Below are 24324 nucleotides of genomic sequence, written 5' to 3'. Positions count from 1 at the left end.
TAGCTGTTTCACCCCAGCCAAGGCTAGTTCATACCCAGATACTGCTCACACATGGCTCAGTAGGGGCAGAGACCCAGCCTAGTGCATTCTACATCTACTCAGATTCTCCAGAGCCCCAGATGGTGCTGGTCTAGCCCTGCTTGGTGCACCTAGTCCCAGCCACATTAGTGCCAAGGGAGACTGCAGCCATATCCAGACCAGAATGCAGCCCCCACTCCAGCTCCCACACCCTCCCGTGGGAAACCCAACCCAGCAAGGTTGTACTCTCACAGCTCCCCAACCGAGTCTATTTCCAACCCTAGATGATGTGTGTCAGTGGGTACTCTGACTCAGTTGGCTTAGCCCTTCACCTGTCTCATCCTTTGCCTTCGATACTTTGCTGTGTTATTTCTGTCTCATGAAGACCAGTTGGAGTAAGAGCCTAGGTTAGAATGACATGTGCTCCATCCTGATTTCTTTTTCTTTTTTGTGAGTTGAAGTTTGCTTAGCCCTGCCTGGTCTGCCCCGTTCAAGTTGTAGCTTGGCCCACCCCACATCCTGTTTTAGGATGCACATTCAGGTACTGCTGCATTGACCTGCCCTGACTGTTGTGGGTTCCTTTACCTGTGACTGATGGCAGCTGCCATGGACACTCCTAGCTTAGCCCATCACCACCCCAGCTCGCAAGCTAAGCAGGGGGACTCGTATTTCCACAGGATTAGGCCTACACTTCTCTACAGAGTTTACCCCTGCACCAAGTTCTCTGATGTTCTGGTTAGTGTCTAGACCCTGCCAAATATGAAGAATCCAGTATTCCACCACCCATTCGGGTAATGGTACCTAGCCCTGCCAGACAGGCCCCCATCCATAACATTTGTGTGAACTGGTGTGTGGCAGTCAGAAATGCTCTATGTTAACAGTCTATCTTAGGATTTCTAATTTAGCTAGTGAATCAGTCTAGCCCAAATAGATCTTATGGACACTCCCATGCAAACCACCAGGTCTCAGTCCCCACAATTGTCTGAAAGTTTCATGACCCTGTTACAGCGAATCACCCAGAATTCATCTCTTATCTGCACTAAAACTGGCCTTATTCATGGGTGTCCCTAAGCAGCAATTTCATACCCTAAAAACCCTAGAGCTGGCCCACAGCCAAGGACAAAATCACTGCTTTTCAGCAGTGGCCTTAGCCTGAGTCCCCAGCCTTGGATCCGGTCTGGCAGGGGCAACCCCCACAGTCGCCACAATATAGGGAGTTGCAAGCCACCCCCTATCCCAAGGCTGAGACCCCTCTCAGGCTGGGCCTGCTGCAGGTTTAGTGGCAGGGCAGAGCTAGGACTTTAATCCAGTTTCCAAGTTCCCCTCATGGCGTACTCACCCTGGGGGGAAGATCTCTCTTGGGTCTGGGGAAAGCCAAGGACAAAGTCACTGCAGTTTGGCAGTAGCTTTGGCCTGAGTCCCCAGTCTTGGATCCGGCCTAGCAGGGGGACCCCCATAGCAGTATCTGATCTACTTACATCAGGTGCTAATGAGGTCTCTTGATTGAGGTGGGTACAAATATTGATCCCATGTTAGAGATGTGAAACCTGAGACTCAGAGAAGTGAAGCTGTGAGCCCAAGGTCTCTGGGCTGGGAGGTGACCCAGAGAGGGTGTGAATCTAGGTCTGATGGTTCTGGCACCTGTGCTTTTTCCTGAAGGAGGTGGTATGTTCTGATGCCAATTTTCCATCTTGTTTCTCTGTTATCAGTTGGTGACCCTGTATGAACTGTGCAGCGATATGCTGCAGGGAGCCCTGGTGTCTTCCATTGGCTGTAAGTCCTCCACATGTATTGGGTAAGGGCTGTGGCCTTGGATCCTGGGAGATCTTGTGCTATGCCAGCTGTTCTTGGAAATAGACCCAAGTCCAGCCCCTCTGCCAAGCTTGGCCCTATATTAGAGCCCAAGGTCCACATCTCAATGTTCTTCTCCAGACTCAGGATGCTGCAGCTGCTGAGCTCTCTCCTCCTTGTGGCCCTGGGTTTGCCCCCAGCCTGAATCTATGCTTGCTGTGCTGCCCTGGGCCATGATCCTGGAAATGTGCTACTCATCCTGGATTCCATAATCCAACACCGGCTTCCCTCAGAGGGGTTTCAAGGGACACAAAGATCTGATTGCAAGGTTTCCTTAGTTGAACTTATAGTTCCTTCTCCAATATCCACTTTATCACCGAAGGTTCTTGAACCCTCGAAAAGGCAGTTTCACCTGGAGGTTCTACTTGCTCCACCTGCAATGATCACTGGGCCTTTTGCAAATCAGCTGCATCTGGGGAAGAAGGGAGGCTTTACTCCAGGGACTGATGTTGTGATAGAGGAATCCAGGCACTGTTAGAGGCATGGGTAGGGACTCTGTTCCATTTCCTTGAGTCCCACAGTAGGGCTCTGCGTTCTGGAGCACAGAGAAGGAAGAGTTGGATCAGGGCAGTGTAAGGTAGTACTAAGGGCAAGGCTTGCTTTGCTGTGGAGCACAGTAACCATAACCTCATGGGACTTTTAAGTGTCAATTAAATACTTTAAATAACATCCTACACTTAGTTTCTTTGTGCCATCCACATTACAACAGCCACATGTAACCAGTGGTTTCCCTTTGGAGAGGAGGCAGAGAATATTTCCATATCCCCAAATATTCTCTTGTGCAATGTCAGCAGTTACATTCTGGGCGGGAGCAGAGAGTGAGTGCTTGTATCCCTGTCAATTACATGGCTTCTCCATCAGTGACTTAGCCCTGCCATTGCAGCAGGAAAGCAGCCAGAGAGCATGTGTGTCTGAGTGAGCGGCCTGTGTGCAGTCAGCATCTGTGTACACACAGACCAGTGCCAGTATTGGGCCGTGGGTCTTACTTTGCCAACCTTTGTGTTGAGGAAGACTTGAAGAATCTGAATGAGTAGGAAAGAAGAAGGAGACAAAAGTCTGGGTGTAATGCATGCTTCAGAAGCTGCAAGAGCCCAGGAGAATGGGGGCTGAATGATCAGAGTCTTCATGGCTCTTACTAGGTAAGAGGATTGGTAAGAACTTGAACTGTGGTTATGCATCAAGGTGGAGGAATCCACCAAGGGGGGAGGGGTATGGGAGGGGTGGGGGGAATCCCCAGTGCCTATAAAACTGTATCACATAATACAATGTTAACAACAATTAAAAAAAAAAAAGAGGATTGGGGCATCCCTAGAAGGCAGAAAATGTGAGTCCTTTCAGAGATCACAGGCCCTGGATGGAAAGAGCAGTAAATCACAGAGATCCCATTGGATGGTACTTCTTACATGAGTAGTTTGGCAGGTGGTGTGCTGCATATGTTTAAATGGACTATTGTTCTTGTGTTAAAGCATCTTTCTCAGCCCTGCATTGCATTATGACTTGTGAGCCTAGAATTCTCTCAGAGCTGTGTTTCTGGGACATCAGATCTCATTTTATAAACAGTATCATGTCCTGAATTTAATCTGTTGCTGGACTCTCATCAGAACTTTTGGGAATTCTATTCTCCCCATCTGTGTCCTCTCTGGCCTTCACTGATCTTCCCTATGTGCTGGTCTGTGTGCTAACCCCCTCTCTTTGTTGGGACGTGAGTGCTAGTCAATTACAGGTCATTCTGTGAATTCATTTTACTCTAATTGCTTCTTTATAGTCCCTGTGTCCAAACCTACTCACATTCTAAGGTTCTGGGTTGTAGGACATGAACTTATATGGTTTGTGCATATAGCATTTGAGACAGTCCAAGACATACAGTGTAGCTCATCATGTATATTAATCACTTAGTAATCTTTTGTATGACACTCTGTTTTTCCAGCCTCTTGTTAGTGCTCATATAAGTTATCTCCAGTTATTTTGTTCCTAAAAGCAAGGCTGCATTGAGTAATCAGTACTTAGCTCTTTGCTTGCTTGGAAAGAGACTTGGAATTGGAATTGATAAGTCAAAGGACAAAAATGCTAGTTTTCATTTGGTATTTGTCTAAACCTGAAAGTGTTGCTCCGTATTATTCTTAATTTTTGGAAACAATTATTGTGAGGAAAATATGAATCACTAACAAGTGAACTACCAAAATTCACTTATCATTTATCCATATGGCTTATTCTTAATATATTTAAAAATATATTTATTTATTTGGAAATAAGAGACTCAGAGAGCCAGAGAGAGAGAGAGAGAGAGAGGACCTAGGAAGCCACAGCTAAAGCTAGATGTAGAGATAGACATTGTAGAGAGCTAGAAATAGAAATAGAGATAGTAAAATATTTCTCTTCTCCCACATACCACTAACAGACAAGCAGTTGAAGTCAGGAGCCAGACACTCTATCTGGATCCTGGATCTCTCTAAAAAGTGTTAGGAAAATACATGAGGCATCACCACCGGCAGAGAGCATCTGTGTGTGTGTGAGTGGCCTGTGTGTAGTTCGCGTCTGTGCTCACACAGACCACAGCCAGCCTGGGGATGTGGGCCATACTTTGTCAACCTTGGTTTCCAGGGAGATTTTGAGAATCTGAATGAGAAGGAAATGAGAAGGGGGCAAAGGAATCAGGGTGAGTCATGCATCAAAAGCTTGAGGAGGTCCTAAAAGAGTTGAGGTGGAGGAGAATGGGGTTCAGAGAGATCATAGGGTTTGTGGGGCTGTGAGGTTTTGGGCTTCCTAGAGGGCAGAGAATGAGGGTCGGAGTCTTCAGAGAGCTCACAGGGCCTGGAGTGGGTATACTGGAGAGTCCAGTTATGATCTTTTTGGACAAGTACAGGACCACCTTGAGCAGGTGTGCATGCAGCACACTGTGCATCTCAGAGGATCTCTGGTGTTCTGTGTGGATGGCACCCTCTAAGGTGTTCAGTGCACACTGCATGCACAAACCTTCAGTGTGTGCCTGTATCTCTCAGACTGTTTCCCTCTGGGCCCCAGGTTGCCTTGTTGTATGAGAACAATGGTTATCTGTACTTCATCTGTGGCGGGTCGCTCATCAAACGGAACTGGGTTATGACAGCTGCGCATTGCTTCCTGTGTTCTGCTACAGTGCCTCTCTTCCCTGATCTTTGTCCCTGTGAGACGCAGACATCCTGTGCCAGTGGGTGGCCATAGGAGGTGGACAGTGAAGCCTAAACTGACCTTTCCTCCTTTGACAGCTACGATGGGCAGTACTGAGTGCTGTTAGGTGTGCACAACCTGTCTTCACTGTCGAGTTCTCAACAGCAGATCATCCCTGTGTAAAGGATCATCAAGGACGCAGACTATGATGATGATGATGCATCCTTAGGGTAAGTGATCTCTCAGCCTGGGAGCAGGTTTCGGTGTTCTTCCTTTCAAGATCCACAGCTCACCTGGAGCCTCCCAGGGACAGTGGGGAGGATGACCACACTGGCCTAGCTCCCACACACTGAACAGATTTTTAGAGACCGGCAGTATTAATCTGTCTACCTACACAGGGGACAGCATGTCTTGGGAGAGGGAGTAAGTTCTCCCGGGACTGCTGGACTCAGTGTCCTGGAGCCCAGGAGCCTCAGACCCTTTCCCCAAGTCCAAGGTGTGCTGTGCTCAGCAGAGATTCCTCCAGCACAGCCTGGGTTCCTAGGCTCTGTGGGCAGAAGAGGAGGCCGTGGGTGTCCCTCCCTCCCTGAGTGTCCTGGGCATTGAGTGCCTGTTCTGGCCTTCAGGGTTTCACTTGTCCCAGGTGACCTGAAACACTGTACACCTTTATTTCTGGAGGCTTTAATGTTTTATTGTGAGAGGTCACAGGAAGGGGCAGAACCATCATACTAACACTATGGAAGTGAGAGGCCATTGATAGAAACCCAGGCCCAGGCGCTTCCCCACAGGGCTTCCTGGGGATATATGGAGATAAGAGAGACCCAGAGGAAATGCTTGTAGTGACAGCAGACAGAGTGTGAGCTGTGGGAGAGCAGCACCTGTCTGCCCTGGCAACCTGCTAAAAGTATCAGATCTCAGGCTTCAGTCTGATCACAGCCCCACAAACATTGGTGGGTCCTTGTATTCCACGTGTCTTTAAAATTGTTGCTTATTTGTTTTAGTTGAAGACAGAGAGATGAAGCAAGTGTGTGTGTGTGTGTGTGTGTGTGTGTGTGTGTACGTGTGTGTGTGACAGAGAGAGAGAGAGAGAGAGAGAGAGAGAGAGAGAGAGATAAAGACAGAAACAGAGAGAAGTAGAAAATGTCTTCCTACTCTAAACACACCCTGCAGCTAAGGCTGGACTTGTCCAGAATGGACAGGAATTGTCTCTGAGTCTCTCAGTGGTTGCTGAAACAAAAACATTTGGGCTGTCATCTGCTGATCCAGGGTGCATATGAGCACCAAACTGGGATGGGAAGCCAAGTTTCGACTTGAAACTAAGCACTGTGATGTGTGATGCAGCCTCTTCACCACTGTGCCCACGCCACTCCCCAAAGTGTGTTATTAAACTGTCATGTTTTGATGTAGCTGGGGTGTGAAGGTCAACAGTGGAAACCAAGGTCAATTTTGATGAACAAGAATGGGAAAGACTGAAGAGGTGGAGGTTTCTGGAGTGTTGTGTGTCTTAGACACGGATGTTGGGTAGACAGGAACGGTAGTGTTCATTTAAGTGCTAAGGTGTTCTTATTATTATTTTCCATGATTCAATTTTGGAGTTTAAAAGATTGTTCCTTTCCCCAACCCCTCTCTTCTTCCCTCCTGATTTCTACCTTCCTATATTTCCTCAAATATCATTATAATTGTACATTTCTTTAGTAACAGTAACAAGTTTAGCATTCTAAAATTTATGTCCATCGTGGTATTTCAGGTGTTGCCAATCACAGAAAATATGGTATCAAATTTTCAGATATATTCAGCAGTTTCGTTGGTGGTCTTCCTTTTATTAGGGAGAAGTGGTGCACACTGCAATGTAACTTTACCTACAGACATGCAGGTGTTAGAGTTCATTCATGAAAATTATGAATTTTAATTGTACTGAATATATCTATGTAGTTATATATACTGAATACAACTATGTAGGTGTGACAACACTATTGCAAATGTAGAATTTCATTCTTTTCAATAGCTGTGTGGTATTTCATGGGGTAGATCCTTCATATTTTCTCTCATACTTACTCTCTTATGTTCTTATAGCAGGTGTTGCTAGTAGATTTGTGTGTACAACCTTCTGCAGGTGTGAAGCCTTTGAGCAAAGGTTGGGCATGGGATCTGGTTCCTTTTGAGAGTCAGGTTCTACATGATTCTTCCTTCCCCACAGCTATCACATAGTCCTAGGAAGACTAGAACATTGCTGTGTTGATGGACAAAGTTTAGCTTGCTACCCTCCCTCCTCCTGGATACAAGCTGCCAAATGGGACACCATGTTACATCAGTGACTGGGGCTACACGTTGAGTCGAGTATGTACTGACCAGAAAGAGTGGGAGAAAGAGAAACACTGGGTCCATGGACAGTGATGCAGTGGTACACAATACTTTTGGATGTTGGGATAATGGGAGGAGCATCCCCTTGGATCTGAGGAGCTGTGGGACCTTGAATGCCGCACCTCTAGAAATCTAGCCAAGATCCAGACATACGCTTATTGCTCTGTGTTCCTACAGCTGAAGGTCCAGACTCAGATGTACTACTGGAGGGTCTGATGCTGCCTTTGGTGGATCATGAACACTGCTCTGATCCGGAGTGGTGGGGTGACAACGTGAAGCGCTGTCATGTGTGTGCTGATGGATATGAAGTCTCTGGCTGCTTTGTGAGTCTCCTTACACTGACAATTGGGGAAGGGTCTCAGTGTTCTACTATCTTTCTGGAGGTGGAGGAGCTGCCTTCTATGTTAGCTCCAAGTAGATTCCAGGCCAGGCAACACTTGGAGGAAGTCAGCACAGCCCACACATCACTGACTCCTGTCCCACCTTATATTCCCCCTCACCCGGGAACCATCACTGTCCCTTCTTCTTCCTGGTGCTCAGTCTTCCCATCAGCACAGCAGGGACACTCGCACCACCACTTTGAGTCACCCACTCTGGGCTCTGCAGGGATCCTCAACCACTGTGCTGTGGCAGCTGAGTCCTCCTAGTCAGCAGAGAAGGTGCTGCCAGCAGGGGGCGCTGGCGTCTCTCGGGGCTCCCTCTGTGCCAGGGGCTGTGCTGAGGTCCTGTGTGGGTCCCTTCCTGCTCAGCAGGTGTGGTAGCACAGACCCTGGTCCTGGCCAGCTGAGGCCCTGAGGCTGGGAGACGTGCAGCAGTGTGGGTGTGTCTGCAACCCCCAGGTCAGGGTCAGGGACAATTCCTTCCAGCTGAGAAGATGGCAGGTAAGTTTCCACCCCTCTGACCATGACAGGGTGACTCTGGAGGACCCCTCAACTGCCCTGCAGAGCATGGCTTCTGGATGGTCTGTGGCATAGTCAGCTTTGGTTCTTTTTACCTGAGTGTCGTGCTTCATTGACTGAATTAATTTTGTGTGGACTGGGCAGCTGGCAGGGCTTCACTGGGGCATGGGGCATTTTCCTGAGATGAGCTAGGGGACAAGACAGAAAGGGCATATTGGTGTTTTGTGGCTGCAGGGATCATAGAAGGGCATTGTTGGAGGGTCCGTGGTGACATCTTGAGGGGCATGGAGATGTGTTATGCTCTGTGTGGCCTCAGAATTTCACAAACTTTAGGTGGAGCTTTGTACTTTGTGAGAATCTCTCATTGTGTCCTCTGCTCAAACCATTTCTTGTCATAGATTACAGACCCTCACACAGCCAACTGTTGTAGAAAATGTGGAATGGTGAGGGCTGTGATCAGGGAAGCTGATGCTCTGGCATCTTCTGGGGACAGCTAGTTACAGAAGCATAATTTTGTCCACAGTCTCAGCAGTGACTATCACTTAGAGTCCATGTAAATATGCACCAAGGCCAGTGATAGGGTCCTTCGTAGTTTAATCAAAATCACTGATGAGGTAAGTACTATGGTCACCACAACCATTAGTGAAGAACCTGAGGCTCAGAGAGAGCAAATCACTTTCCCAGGACCCACAGGGAATAAGTGGTGAGACTGGAAGCTGACCCCAGTTTTATGTGACTCCAGAACCTGTGATGCTAACCAGGATGTTCTGTCCTCTTCCTTTTCCAGAACATTGGCAGTTGTTCCTGCTGTTCATGAGGACCCCACATTCTCTACAAATAATAAAGATTTCTCAGCAAGTTTTGAGTTGGGTCTTTTTTCTACATTGCCTCTTCCCCTGTGGTGTGTTCCTGAAATCTGAGAGCTGAATTGCAGAGATGAGAGCAGATTCAATCTCTCATGTGAGGACAAGAATAATTTTGTTCCCAGGTCAAAGACGGTGTCCTGATGGTGTGATGATGCTCTTGTTTTGGTTGGGACTGTTGATTCTCAGACCCAGGACTTCCACTGTTGAAACTGAGGTAGTACCAGGACAAAGGACAAGCAGGTCCACTAGAATTAGTCCCTAGATATCAGTGTCTTCCCATGGAGGCACAGCAAACAATGACACCTTCAATGAGTCTGAGGTTCTCTGCTCTGGAGGCTCATGGTAGAGTGGAAGGTCAGGGGTTCATTCCTCCACTGACTTGGTGGAGAAGGAGTGCTGTTGTCATTCACTCATTCACTCACTATCATGCATTCCTTATTTTAGTGGCGGGCTCTGAAGGGGAGGGTCAAGTGAATCCTGCTCTGAAGTGATCATTACTTACTGAGATGTATGCCTGGCAGGGACATCCAAGAAACATTGGCTGACTTCGTCTTCATGACCAGCACCAGGATGAGAGTGTAGAGATGAGTGGGATAGCCTGAGTGAACCCTGGTCACCGGACAATGCATCACACACACGCCAAACAGGAACAGGTGTAGTGCTGCACACAGAGAACATAAATAGTCAAGTGTTAGCATCTGACGTGCAGGAAGATTAAACAAAACACAGCCCACCTCTGGATGCATGTTGCTCTGAACTCCACTGGATGGAGCCTAGCCCCAGCAAAAGCACTTGTCAATCACTCTCATTATTATTTAAAATATTGATTTTAGTTTTTATTGTAAAGTCAGATTTACAGAGAAGGAGATACAGAGAGAAATATCTTCCATCTGCTCTTTCCCTCCCCAAGTGGCCAGAATGGCCGGAAATGAGCCAAACCATCTCACTCTCTCTCTTTCTCTCTGTATGTGTGTTTCTCTGATCTTCTTTTTCTCACTAATACTGCTTTTAAAGTAAATAATAAATAAGTCTTAAGTGTGTGTGTGTGTGTGTGTGTGTGTGTGTGTGTGTGTACGTGTTTTTTGCAAAAGAGGTATTTCGGATAGTGAGTCACACCCACAGTATACATCGGAGACCCTGGATTGGCAATTTGTGGAGGATATATAAGAGTTCTAGAATCACACAGGCATTGCTCATTCTGACTAAGGTAAACTGGTGACAAGTAACTTATATGTGTGGCTAAGGCATTATAGGACTGTAAATTCTGAATGTCCTCTTCCTCCTGATGGATGAGAGCAGGGCCCTTGGAGAATTATCCAGAATAGCTTCAGAATAAAGCATGGTGGAATGTGGTGTCCAGGCATGGTGTCCCCATAAAATACTACCATGTGTCAGAGAAGAGATGAGAACAGCTATGGTCCCTATGATCCTGTCTCACCACACATGGGAATAAGAAAATTTTGCCACAGATGGTTAATGATTTGATCAACATTTCAATTTTCATTACAAAAGATATTATAGTCTCAATAATTCAAACTTTTAAAGTAAGTTTTAGTGAATAACTTGATTTTTTAATATAATACTGTGTTGTAGTGGATTAAGCCACTATCTGTGGTGCAATGCCCTGATTGATCTTTCCCTCTAGCTCCCTGCTAGTGTTCCAAGGAAGGCAGTGGAATATGATTGTGGCTATTCAGGATTTGAGGGTGCAACTCATGGTGTGGTGTTGATTCAGGTATAAGAGAGATGCTGGGGAATTTGTACGTTTTACTACATTTCTGTTCACTTTTAGGTGGGTAATATGTGAAACTATGCAATGATTCAACATTAGGTAATAATAAATAATAATCAAAATAGGTGTATTTAAAATTAATCCTTGGCAGCTGGGTGAGTTTGGGAGTGGTTCAGGCATTGGGGTTGGGGCAACTGCAGCACCCTGCAGTGTGGCGGCTGTGTGTTGGGGGTGCCCCTGCCAGGTCGGACCCAATGCTGGGGACTCAGGCCAAAGACACTGCTGGAAGGCAGAGAACAAGTCCTCGGCTTCCCCCAGGGCGGCCAGTGTACCAAGTGGTGCCAGGCTTTGCCTGCTGGCCGCCTGGCAACAAACTCAGGATTTTTAAGATATGTAGTTGCTGCCTGAGGACACCCATGACTAAGGCCAGTTTTAATGTAGGTGAGAAGTGAATTTTGGGTGATTCCCAGTGACAGGATCTTGAAAGTTTCAGGCATGCGTGGGGACTGAGACCTGGTGGTTTGGAGGGAAGTATTCACAAGATAATTTGGGTTACACAGATTCACCAGCCCAATTAGGAATCCAGAGATGGGCTGTTAGCATAGAACATCACTGATCACCACACACCAGCCCACACCAAAGGTATGTATGAGGGCCTCTTTGGCAGTGTTGGGTACCATTACCCGATTGGGTGATGGAGTTGTGGAGTGGTCCCTTTTGGCAGGGTCAAGACACTATCCAGCAAGCGAGAGAACTTGGTCTGGGGGCAGATTCTGTGGGGTTGTATGGGCCCAACCCTGTGGAAATACAAGTCCTGCTGGTTAACTCGCAAGCTGAGGTTATGATGATCTAAGCTAGGAGTGACCATGCCTCCTGCCATCACTCACAGGTAAAGGAACCCACAACAGTCAGGGCAGGCCAAGGCAGCAGCACCTGAATGTGCATCCTAAAACAGGATGTGGGGTGGGCTGGGCTGCCACTGGAAGGGGACAGAATGGGCAGGGCTGAACAAACCTTAATTCACAAGAAACAACAGAAATCAGGTTGGAGCACAGGTCAAGCCAAGTAGGCCCTGGCACCTACTGCTCTGCGTGTGCCAGGGACTCTAAGCCACAGCATCTAAGGCAGGGGCCAGGACAAATGAGGGGCTCTGCCAAGCAAAGTCAGACCAACCACTGGCCTGCACGTGATCTATGGCTGGGAATAGGCCCAGTTGGGGAACTAAGGGGAAACCCTAGCTGGGTTGAGTTTCCCAGCAAATAGCACATGGGCTGGAATTGGGGCTGCGTTCAGGTCAGGAAATGGTTGTAACCTCACTTGGCACAAGTGTGGACTGGGACTGGAAGCACCAAGCCAGGCCAGACTCCAACACTCTCTGGTGCTCTGGAGGACCAGGGTAGATGTGTGACAGACTAGGCTAGGTCTCAGCCCTTACTGAACCATTTGTGAGCTGTAGGTGGGTATGGAAGAGTTGTGGCTGGGTTGAAACATCCAACAGTAAGAACCAGATTGGGTTGAAGGCCAGTCAGGAAAAGCCCCTGTTCCTGCTAGGACAGGAGGTGAACTGAGTAGGGCTGGCTCATGGAACCCACTGGTATGCGTGAAATCTAGCACTGGGAGGGTTTCTGCTGAAGGAGCCTGGACAATTCCTCTGGCAGTACAGAGTCCCTGCAGGTAAGCACAAGAAGCACAATAGGAAACAGCCCAGAACAGGCAATGGAAATTGTGCCACTGGCATACACATGGCATGGGTTGGGGGCAGACCAGGCTGAAGCTGTTCACATCACTTGCTGGCGAATCTGAGCACCAGAACAGAGTGTGGGTTGAGCCAGGTTCAGTTGCAACACATACTAGTACACATTAAGGAATACCAAGGCAAGATGAGCAGTGCCAGATGTGGTTGCAGTGCCCAAACAGCACATGTGATAATCGGGGGGGGAGGAGGGGGGAGAAGGCAAAGTTGGCAGGGGAATGTGGGCCCCCTGCTGGACAACTACTTCCATCAGAAAGCTTGAGTCTGGATGGGGGCGTATCAGACTAGGCAGGGCTACAACACCTGTGGGCCTCATGTGAGCCTGATTGGGGAAGGGCCAGATTGGGCTGACTGTCCTGACTGGTGCAAGCAAAAACTAGAGTAGGTGAGGGTTGGTTGGGCTTTGCCACATCATCAGATGCAGAGGCTGGCACTAGTGGATAATTCTGTCAAGTCAAATGCCAGAACCACCTGGAAAGTGCATAATCTGGAAGTGGGTGCGGCCTAGAAGGGAGATAGTGGGCACCTTTATCATGGGTAACTACTCTTACTGGACAGCACGAAAACCAGGACAGGGGCAGGGGTGGCTAGACAGAAAGGCACCTGCCAGTATGTGTGAGGGCTGGATATTAAGTTGGTTGGGTTGAACTAGGCTTCAATGCCCATACACAATGCCAGAGCTAAATGGGATGTGGGAAAGTATGTCTGTTGTACATACGGGCAAGCATGGAAACCAGTGTAGGGGCAGAACTGGTGGGGTTACAGGGAGTTTCTCCAGCAAGGCTGCAGCTCCCATTGATTTGCATGAGGACCGAGTATGAAGTGGGTAGGATTGAGCTGGACTACAATACCCGATGATTCACAAGGAAGACAGGGCTGGAAACAGAACTGACCCAGCAATATCAATGACCAGCATGTGCATAAGCTGATTGGGACGACAGATGATGTTGGAGTGTGTACTGTCAAACTCATGCAAGAATCGGGTATCGGATCATTTCAGATGCAGTTTCTTTGGAGATCTCTCTAACTGAACTGCTGATCTTAGAACCCCAACCATGAAGAGACTGTCAGGCAGTGGATTCTGAATAGGTTTCATTTAGATTGGAACTGCGAGATTGGAAGCAATCCAGAACTGTTCAACTATCAAAACTGTTTCAGCAGGACCCTCGGAGCGTGGCCTAAATCAGGGATCTGGGATGGGTGGGAGGTTCGTTGCGGCTTTACCCCTTGTTTTTCCCCTGACCCCAGATACAGGAAAAATTATATTATTGTGGAAACAATGATATTACCAACTTTCACCTTTTAGCCCCTGACCCTTTGTACCCTAATCAACCAAGTAAGATTATTAAATAATAATTAAAAAAATAAAATTAATCCTTAGGCCCAGCATGGTAGCCTAGTGTCTAAAGTCCTTGTCTTGCATGTGCCAGAATCTCATATGGGCACTGGTCCAATCTAGGCTGCTCTGCTTCTCATCTAGTTACTTTCTTGTGGCCTCGGAAAGTAGTCAAGGATGGCTCAAAACTTGGGACCCGTATCCTTGTGGGAGACTTGGAACAGGCTCTAGCCAGGCTCCTGGTTTTGGAGTGGCACAATTCCGGGCTTTGTGTCCACTTGGGGAGTGAATCATTGGATGGAAGTTTTTCCTCTCTGTATGTCCTTCTCTCTGTAAATCTGCCTTTCCAATAAAAATAAAATAAATCTTTAAATTAATCCTTAAGCTCATTTAGATCACATGAATTTAACATTGTAACACATTTACCATTAACTTATTTACAATTATTCTTTTTGTAAACCTGGAATATTTCCATTTTGATTCCAAAGCACAAGCTTAACACTTCAAAATGTAAAGACATCATGAACAATCCAGAGGGTGTAAACAGAAATTAGTTCCCAGGTTGTTAATCTTATTTTTAGCGATTGTATGTAATTGTGCTCTGTGAAGCATAATTGTCACAGATCAGAATATATGATATATGTGTTTTGGGGACTGGCTGATTTCACTAAGCATAGTGTTTTCTAAATGTATTCATTTAGCTGCGAGATACAGGGTTTCTTTCTTTTTGTTGTTGTTTTTTGGATAGTATAGATTTGAATGCTTGATCAATTTAGGATTAACTTGTGTTTATAAGGTGTAAGGTAGGGATTTTGCTTCCTTCTTCTGCATATGTGATTCTAATTATCCAGCACTGTTTGTTGAAAAGACTATCCTGTCTCCCTAGAATGATTTGGCTCACCAAAAACTATGTGGCTGCAGGTGTGTGGGTTCATTGCTGATTTTTCTGTTCTGTTCCCTCATTCGTGTATGTTTTAGTGGCACCATGTTATTTTGTTTAGAAATGCCCTGTTGTACCTCATGAAGTCTAGTATTGTGATGCTTCCTGCTTTGATTCTGTTAACATGCTTTAGCTATTCAGCGTTTCTTGTATTTTCCTAGAAATGTTAAGATTTTTTTTCCAGGTCTGAGAAGAATGCCTTAGGAGAGTATTTTGATTGTGATCATCTTGAATGTGTATATTAATTTTGGTTGATAAAAGCAGTTTGCTTACATTAATTTACCAATCCGTGAAATTGGCAGATTTTTCTATTTTTTGATGTCTTCCTCTATTTTTTTTCATTTTATAATTTTATCATAAAGATTACACACATACTTGGTTACATTTATTTCAAGGTATTAACATTTTTGTAGGTGTTGTGAATGGTTGGTTATCTTGCAAGTTCTTTCTCAACCTTGGAATTGCTTGTGTATACAAAAGGTCATTGATTTCTAAGTGTTTATTGAATATGCTGCAATCTTGAAACTCTGTTATTAATGAGTTCCAACAGTCTTTTAGAGTTTCTAAGTAGAATGTCTTCTGTTGGCCTGCACCCCTATGGCAGGGTCTGATCTACTTACATCAGGTACTGATGAGGTCTCTTGATTGAGGTGGGTACAAATATTGATTGATCCCATATTAGAGATGTGAAACCTGAGACTCAGAGAAGTGAAGCTGTGAGCCCAAGGTCTCGGGGTGGGAAGTGGCCCAGAGAGGGTGTGAATCCAGGTCTGATGGTTCTAGCACCTGTGCTTTTTCCTGAAGGAGGTGGTATGTTCTGATGCCAATTTTCCATCTTGTTTCTCTGTTATCAGTTGGTGACCCTGTATGAACTGTGCAGCCAGATGCTGCAGGGAGCCCTGGTGTCTTCCATTGGCTGTAAGTCCTCCACATGTATTGGGTAAGGGCTGTGGCCTTGGATCCTGGGAGATCTTGTGCTATGCCAGCTGTTCTTGGAAATAGACCCAAGTCCAGCCCCTCTGCCAAGCTTGGCCCTATATTAGAGCCCAAGGTCCACATCTCAATGTTCTTCTCCAGACTCAGGATGCTGCAGCTGCTGAGCTCTCTCCTCCTTGTGGCCCTGGGTAAGCCTCCAGCTTGAATCTGTGCTTCCTGTGCTGGCCTGGACCAGGAACCTGGAAATATGCTTCCCATCCTGGATTCCATGATCCCAACACTGGCTTCCCTCAGAGGGGTCTCAGCATGTAGCTGGGAGAGTTCAATGTGGGCTTTTAGCTTGGTGCTGGTGAGGAGAGGAGAGTGGAAGCAGGGGATGGCCCAGGTCAGGAGAAGGACTAGAAGCAGCACCAAGGGCTGTGAAGGGAGTCCTTAGTGTGGACGGTGAGTAAAGTTGAGTGGGTGGATCTGGCTCTGTGCTTAGACTATGTAGGGTGGAATTTCCACTCCTTTGCTGAATGTTCAAATTCTCCACTCACACTCTCCCTACCTGCCTCCATATCCTGTGTTCTACTCTGTCTCATTACATTGCAGTTCAGGACCTCCTCCTCTGAGTAGCTTCTGTGACTGACAGTCATGGTAGCAGGTAACATTTGGTGAGTGCTTACAGTATGCTCAGCTGGAAACTCAGGGAATTTTGTTACATGATCTCATGTTATTCTCATCACAGCTAGAAGAGGTCAGCACTACTAATGTACATATTTTACATACAGCTCAACTGACCTTAGAGAAGTAAAGTAGTGCATTCTAGAACAAGGTTACACCCTGTTCCTTTAATTAAAAAAAGGTTTATTTTTATTGGAGCAGATTTTTGCACAGGAAGGAGAGGTTGTGCATTTGAGATGGAGAAAGGGAGAGAGAGAGAGAGCAAGGACTTCCATCTGTTGGTTACTTCCCTAAATAGCCTGCAATGGCTGGAACTGAGCCAATCCAATGCTACCAATGCCAGGAGCCCGGAACTTCTCCTGAGTCTCAACACATGTGGGTTTAAGGGCCCAAGGTATTGGGTCATCCTCTGCTCCTTTCCCAGGTCTGAAGCAGGGAGCTGAGTCAGAAGTGGACAGCTGGGACATGAATCATTCCTCACACGAGATGCTGGCACTTGTAGCAGCAGGCTTACACCACCAGACAGGTCCAAAAGTCTGTTTTTCGAACCCAGAATGTCTTGCTTTAAGGGCTCTATTCTTTCAAAAAATGTTTTTGATGTATTTCATTTCAGAGGTAGAAGGAGACACAGGTACACAATCATGTCTGTCCCTTCATCTTGGTCCTTCTCCAAGCTCCTCCCTAGCCTGTCCCAGTGGGTCTCATGACCCAACCGCTGCCTGTTAGGGCAGGAGATATAAGCAAGGAGATAGAATTGGAAATGGAGTCAAAATGCAAACCCAGGCACTTGTGGTGAGCTGTTGGTGTTTTGTGGGGTGTCAAAGACACAACACCAAGTGCCCACTCCAAGTCTATACTCTAAATTGACTGCAATCATTATTGTAATCATTATTTTAACTGTCAACCACCTCCATCTTTTCCATCATTATTACGGAGACTGCATTTTTATCTGTTCCTGTGCCCTCCTTGGAATCTGGAAAGCTCCATTACAGTCCTAGCCCTCAGTATTCCTAGATGGCTGCTCCTGAGGGTCAGAGAGGGAAAGGGGCTTGCACGGGGTCACAGAGCCTGTGTTTGGCACTCTAGTCCTGAAACTCTGATCCCCTTTCCTGCTGGATCCCTTCTGGCTGCTTGATGCCTCTCCTCTTCTTTCCTCTCCAGTTTCAGGGTCACATCCACCAATCCACATCCCTTCCAGACATTTCTCCAACTCCTCCAGCCGTGTGGTCAATGGTGTGCCTGTAGTGCCCCACAACAAATATCCCTGGCAGGTAAGAGCTACACTGAATGCAGTGACTCCCTCTGTGGGCCCTTGACTCAAGATCTGATTGCAAGGTTTCCTGAGTTGACGCTACAGTTCCTTCTCCAGCACTCACTTGATCACCTAAGATTCTAGAACCCTCGAAAAGGCAGTTTCACCTGGAGGTTCTACTTGTTCCACCTGCACTGCTCACTGGGCCTTTTGCAAATCAGCTGCATCTGGGGAAGAAGGGAGGCTTTACTCCAGGGATTGGTGCTGTGGTTGAGGAATCCAGGCACTGTATAGAGGCATGGGTTTCATCTCCTTGAGTCCCCAATAGGGCTCTGCGTTCTGGAGCACAGAGAAGGAAGAGTTGGATCAGGGCAGTGTAAGGTAGTACTAAGGGCAAGGCTTGCTTTGCTGTGGAGCACAGTAACCATAACCGCAATGGACTTTTAAGTGTCAATTAAATACGTTAAATAACATTCTACACTTAGTTTCTTTGTGCCATCCACATTACAACAGCCACATGTAACCAGTGGTTCCCCTTTGGAGAGGAGGCAGAGAATATTTCCATATTCCCAAACATTCTCTTGTGCAGTGTCAGCAGTTACATTCTGGGTGGGAGCAGAGAGTGAGTGCTTGTATCCCTGTCAGCTACATGACTTCTGCAGCAGTGACTTAGCCCTGCCTTGACAGCAGGAAGGCAGCCGGAGAGCATGTGTGTCTGAGTAAGTGTCCTATGTGCATTCAGCATCTGTGTACACACAGACCAGTGCCAGTATTGGGCCGTGGGTCACACTTTGCCAACCTTTGTGTTGAGGGAGACTTGAAGGATATGAATGAGTAGGAAATCTAAGTGCATTTCATGCTTCAGAAGATAAAATCTTAGTGCATTTCATGGTTCAGAATATACAAGAGCCCAGGAGAATGGGGGTTGAGTGATCAGAGTCTTCTGGGCTCTTACTCAACAGAAAGTTTGGGGCTTCCGTAGAAGGCAGAAAATGTGGGAATCCATTCGGAGATCACAGGGCCTGCATGTAAAGACCAGTAGATCACAGAGATCCCAGGGGACAGTGCATCTTACACGAGTAGTTTGGCAGGTTGTGCACTGCAAGTACCGAAAGAGGCAATTGTTCCTGTGTTAAAGAGTTCTGCTTTAGTCATGCATTGTACAATGACTTGTGAGCCTAGAATTCTCTCAGAGCTGTGTTTCTGGGACATCAGATCTTCTCATTTTATGAACAGTAGCATGTCCTGAACTTAATCTGTTGTTGGACTCTCATCAGAACTTTTGGGAATTCTATTCTCCCCATCTGTGTCCTCTCTGGCCTTCACTGATCTTCCCCATGAGCCAGTCTGTGTGCTAACCCTCTCTTTGTTGGGATGTGAGTGCTAGTCAATTAGAGGTCATTCTGTGAATTCATTTTATTCTATCTGCTTCTTTATAGTCCCTGTGTCCAAACCTACTCACATTCTGAGGTTCTGGGTCATAGGAGATGAACATAAGCGATTTGTGTGTTTTGTGTTTGGGACAGTCCAAGACATAATATACAGTTTAGCACATCATGCATAGTAATCACCTAGAACTCTTGTATGACACTGTTTTTCCAGCCTCTTGTTAATGCTTATATGAGTTATCTCCAGTTATTTTGTTTCTAAAAGCAAGGCTGCAGTGAGTAATCAATACTTAGCTCTTTGCTTGCTTGGAAAGAGACTTGGAATTGGAATTGATAAATCAAAGGGCTAAAAGCCTACGTTTTGGTTGCTATTTGTCTAAACATGAACATGTTGCTTCTTATTATTATTTTTAATGTTTTTGGAAGCCATTACTGTGAGGGAAATATGTATCACTGCCAAGTGTACTACCAAAGTTGACTTATCATTTATCCATTTATTTATTTGGAAATAAGAAACTCAGAGAGAGAGAGAGAGGAAGAGCCAGAGGTAAAGCTCGAGATAGAGACAGACATGATAGTGAGCTACAAACAGATTTAGAGATATTAAGATATTTCTCTTGAAGTCAGGAGCTAGACACTCTATCTGGATTTCTCTCTAAAAAGTGTCAGGAAAATACATGAGACATCACTACCGGCAGAGAGCATCTGTGTGTGTGTTAGTGGCCTGTGTGCAGTGAGTGTCTGTGCTCACACAGACCACAGCCAGCCTGGAGATGTGGGCCATACTTTGTCAACCTTGGTTTCCAGGGAGATTTTGAGAATCTGAATGAGAAGGAAATGAGAAGGGGGCAAAGGAATCAGGGTGAGTTATGCTTCAGAAACTTGAGGAGGTCTTGTAAGAGCTGACATAAGAGCTGTAACGTAATGGTAGTCTGAGAAATCAGAGGATTTGTGGGGCTATGAGGTTTTTGGGCATCCTAGAGGGCAGAGAATGAGGGTCGGAGTCTTCAGAGAGCTCACAGGGTCTGGGGTGGGTATACTGGAGAGTCCAGTTATGATCCTTTTGGACAAGTACAGGACCACCTTGAGCAGGTGTGCATGCAGCACTCTGTGCATCTAGGAGGATCTCTGGTGTTCTGTGTGGATGGCACCCTCTAAGGTGTTCAGTGCACACTGCATGCACAAACGTTCAGTGTGTGTCTGGATTTCTCAGACTGTTTCCCTCTGGTTCCCAGGTTGCCTTGTTGTATCTGAACAATGACAATGGTTATCTGTACTTCATCTGTGGCGGGTCGCTTATCAAACGGAACTGGGTTATGACAGCTGCGCATTGTTTCCCGTGAGTTCACCCATTGTGCCTCTCTTCCCTGATCTTTGTCCCTGTGAGACCGAAGCATCCTGTGCCAGTGGGTGACCATGGGAGGTGGACAGTGAAGCCTAAACTGACTTTTCCTCCTTTGGCAGCTATGAAGGGCAGTACTGGGTGATGTTGGGTGCACACAACCTTACTTCACTGTCAGGTTCGGAGCAGATCATCCCTGTGAAAAGGATCGTCAAGCACCCAGATTACGATGATGATTATGCATCCTTAGGGTAAGTGAACTCCAAGTCTGGTACCAGGCTACTGTGTTCTTCCCCATGAGCCACAGCTCATATAGGAGACTCCCAGAAAAAATGGGGATGGTGAAAACTCCAGCCCAGCTCACACACACTTGGCAGATCCTTAGAGACCAGCAGCACCCATCTCACTCTACACAGGGGACAGCATGTCCTGGGAGAGGCAGCAAGTTCTCCCAGGGCTCTGGGCTCAGTGTCCCTGGAGCTCAGGAGCCTCAGACCTCTTCCACAAGTCCAAGGTGTGTTGTGGTCAGCAGAGGTTCCTCCAGCACAGCCTGAATTCCTGGCTGTGTGGGAGGAAGAGGAGGCTGTGAGCATCCTTCCCTGAGTGTCCTGGGAAGTGAGTGCCCTGCTCCAGACCTGAGGTTTCTACTTGTCCAGGGTGACCTGTGTCAGGGTTGTGATGGTGGTGATTGGAGGAGACTCCAACTCATTCCTTACCTGCGGTCAAACCCTTTTTTCTGGAGGCTCTAGTGGTTCCTGGTGAGAGACCACAGGAAGGGGCAGAACCCTCATACAAGCACTATGGAAGTGAGAGGCCATTGATGGAAACCCAGGCCCAGGCCCTTCCCCACAGGGTTTGTGGGAATGTATGGAGACAAGTGAGACCCATAGGAAATGTCCCTAGTGAGAGCAGGCAGAGCAGTGGTTCCCACAGTGTGGGCTGTGGGAGAGCAGCACTTGTGTCCCCTGGGAACCTGCTAAAAATATCAGATCTCAGGCTTCAGTCTGATCACAACCCCACAAATGTCGGTGGGTCCTTGTATTCCTCGTGTTTTGAAAATTGTTGCTATTTGTTTTGATTAAAGGCAGAGAGAGATGAAGTAAGTGTGTGTGTGTGTGTGTGTGTGTGTGTGTGTGTGACAGAGAGAGAGAAGGAATATCTTCCTTCTTAAATGCACCCAGCAGCTAAGGGTGGAGTTGTCCAGATTAGGCAGGAATTGTCTTTGAGTCTCCCAGTGGTTGCTGAAATCAAAGCACTTGCGCTATCACATGTTGATCCAGGGTGCACGTAAGCCCCAAGCTTGAATGGGAAGCCAAGTTTTGACTTGAAACTAAGCACTGTGATGTGTGAAGCAGCCTCATCGCAGCTGTGCCCAAAGCACTCCCCAAAGTGTATTTTAAACTGTCATGTTTTGATATAGCTGGAGTGTGAAAACCAACAGTGGAAACTAAGGACAATTATGATGAGCAAAGATGAAAAGGAGTGAAGCAGTGGGGGTTTCTGGAGTGTGCTGTGCCTTAGACACGGGTGTGGGTTAGATTGGAATAGTAGGGTTCACCTAAATGCTTAGTTGTTCTTATTGTTACTATTTTCCATGAAATAATTTGGAGGTTAAAGGAGCATTCTCTTCCCTTTCCCCTCTCATTCCTCCCTCCTGATTCTCCCCTTCTACTATTTTGACCCATATTGTTCCAATAGTAACAGTAACACAATTAAACTTTTACTATTTAATTTTATCATGGTATTGTAGGTGTAGCCAGTTATAAAATAATCTGGTATCAAATTTTCAGTATATATTAACAGTTTTACTGGTTTACTTATTTTTATTTGGGAGAATTGATGCCCACTGCAATGTAACCTCACCTACAGACTTGCAGGTATTACAGTTCACTGATGAGAATATATGCATTTACTTGTACTGAGTATACTATATAGTTATATTTACTGAGTGCAACTATATAGTTGGGACCACACTGTTGCAAAGGTAGAATTTCATTCTTCTCAATAGCTGTGTAGTATTTCCTGGAGTAGATGCTCTATTTTCTCTCTTATCCTCTTCTGAAAGGCATCTGGATTGTTTTCATGTTTCAACTCTTATGGAGTGTGCTGCTCTAAACATTGGGTTTCAGGTCTCTGTTTTATACATATTTCAGTTCATTGGATATTTTCCAGGAGTAGGAAGCTGAGGCATGTGGTAGATCAAATTTCAGCACTTTCCATACTGATTCCATAGTATCTATATGATCTACACTCCCACCAAAAATGCATTTGGGTAGCTTTTAACTCAAGGTCTTAGCAGCAAGCGTTGCTCGTAGAATTGTTGTGTGTGACCTTCTGCAGGTGTGAAGCCTTTGAGCAAAGGTCTGGCATGGGATCTGGAGGACCAGGCTTACATGACTCTTCCCTCCCCACAGCTATGACATCGCTCTAGGAAGATTAGAACACTGTGCTGAGCTGACGGACACAGTCCAGCTTGCTACCCTCCCTCCATCTGGATACAAGCTGCCACATGGGACACCATGCTACCTCAGTGGCTGGGGCTACACATTGAGTATGTACTGACCAGGGAGAGTGGGAGAAAAAGTACCTGGGGCCATGGACAATGATGCAGTGGTTTACAAAACCTTGTGGATGTTGGGAAAATAGGAGGAGCGTCCCCTTAGGTCTGAAAAGCTGTGGACCTTGAATGCCTGTCACAAGAAACCTAGTCAAGATCCAGACATATGCTTATTGCTCTGTGTTCCTACAGCTGAAGGTCCAGCCTCAGATGTACTACTGGAGGGTCTGATGCCTGTGGTGGATCATGAACACTGCTCTGATCCGGAGTGGTGGGGTGACACCGTGAAGCACTGTCATGTGTGTGCTGGTGGATATGAAGTCTCTGGCTGCTTTGTGAGTCTGTTTACACTGGCAATTGGGGAGAGTCCCAGTGTTCTACCATCTGGGTGGAAGTGGAGGAGCTGCCTTCTGTTAGGCCAAGGCATCCCCCATGCCAGGAGGAATTGAGGAATGATATGGAGGAATTAAGCACAGCCCACACACCCTGACTCCTGTCCCAGATCACAGGCCCCCTCACCTGGAACCATCACTGTCCCTCCTCCTGCTCAGGCTGCCCCCTCAGCACATCTGGGACACTCACACTACCACTTTGAGTCACCCACTCTGGGCTCTGCAGGGATCCTCAACCACTGTGCTGTGGCAGCTGAGTCTTAGGCAGCAGGGAAGGTGCTGCCAGCAGGGGCACTGGTGTCTCTCAGGGCTCCCTCTGTGCCAGGGGCTGTGCTGAGGTCCTGTGTGGGTCCCTTCCTGCTCAGCAGCTGTGGTAGCACAGACCCTGGTCCTGGCCAGCTGAGGCCCTGAGCCTGGGAGAGGTGTAGCAGTGTGGGTGTGTCTGCAACCCCCAGGTCAGGGTCAGGGACAATTCCTTCCAGCTGAGATGTGGCTCAGGCTCCATTCCTTTGACCTTCACAGGGTGACTCTGGAGGACCCCTCAACTGCCCTGCAGAGGATGGTTCCTGGGAGGTTCATGGCATTGCCAGCTTTGTTTCTGGCTATGGCTGCAACGCTGAGAAGAAGCCCACGGTGTTCACGCGTGTGTCAGCCTACATTGCCTGGATTAAGTTTGTGAGCAGCCTTGGGCAGCTGGCAGGGCTTTCATTGGGGCATGGGACGTTTTCCTGAGATGGGCTGGGGGATAAGACAGAAAGGGCAAATCCTGGTGATGGGCTGCAGGGATCCCTAGAATTATAGTGTTGAAGTGTCCTTGGGGGACATTCCCAAAGGGTCCTGGGTGTGTTCTGCTCTGTGTGGTTCTGAACTTCACCGGCTTAGATGGATCTC

The 24324-nt window shown here is 47.0% G+C and overlaps 1 protein-coding gene across 1 annotated transcript; it reads left to right on the top strand.

The window, feature by feature from the left end:
- Positions 1-758: 758 nt before the first annotated feature.
- Positions 759-24108, top strand: LOC121160193 (proproteinase E-like; the record flags this gene model as incomplete). The annotated part of the gene is made up of 10 exons (XM_040985846.1): positions 759-809; positions 1728-1791; positions 7552-7697; positions 15755-15818; positions 17664-17773; positions 20378-20481; positions 20607-20735; positions 22899-23035; positions 23234-23376; positions 23956-24108. Coding segments are annotated over 10 exons (1101 nt in total), but the record flags the coding sequence as incomplete, so codon positions are not given.
- Between the last annotated feature and the right edge of the window lie 216 nt (positions 24109-24324).

The sequence above is a fragment of the Ochotona curzoniae genome, unplaced genomic scaffold (genome assembly GCF_017591425.1).
Source record: "Ochotona curzoniae isolate NIBS_2020 unplaced genomic scaffold, NIBS_Ocur_1.0 contig_4432, whole genome shotgun sequence".
NCBI classification, from domain to species: domain Eukaryota; kingdom Metazoa; phylum Chordata; class Mammalia; order Lagomorpha; family Ochotonidae; genus Ochotona; species Ochotona curzoniae.
The sequence above is the reverse complement of the archived record's forward strand: the minus strand, read 5'-3'. Positions and strand labels throughout refer to the sequence as shown.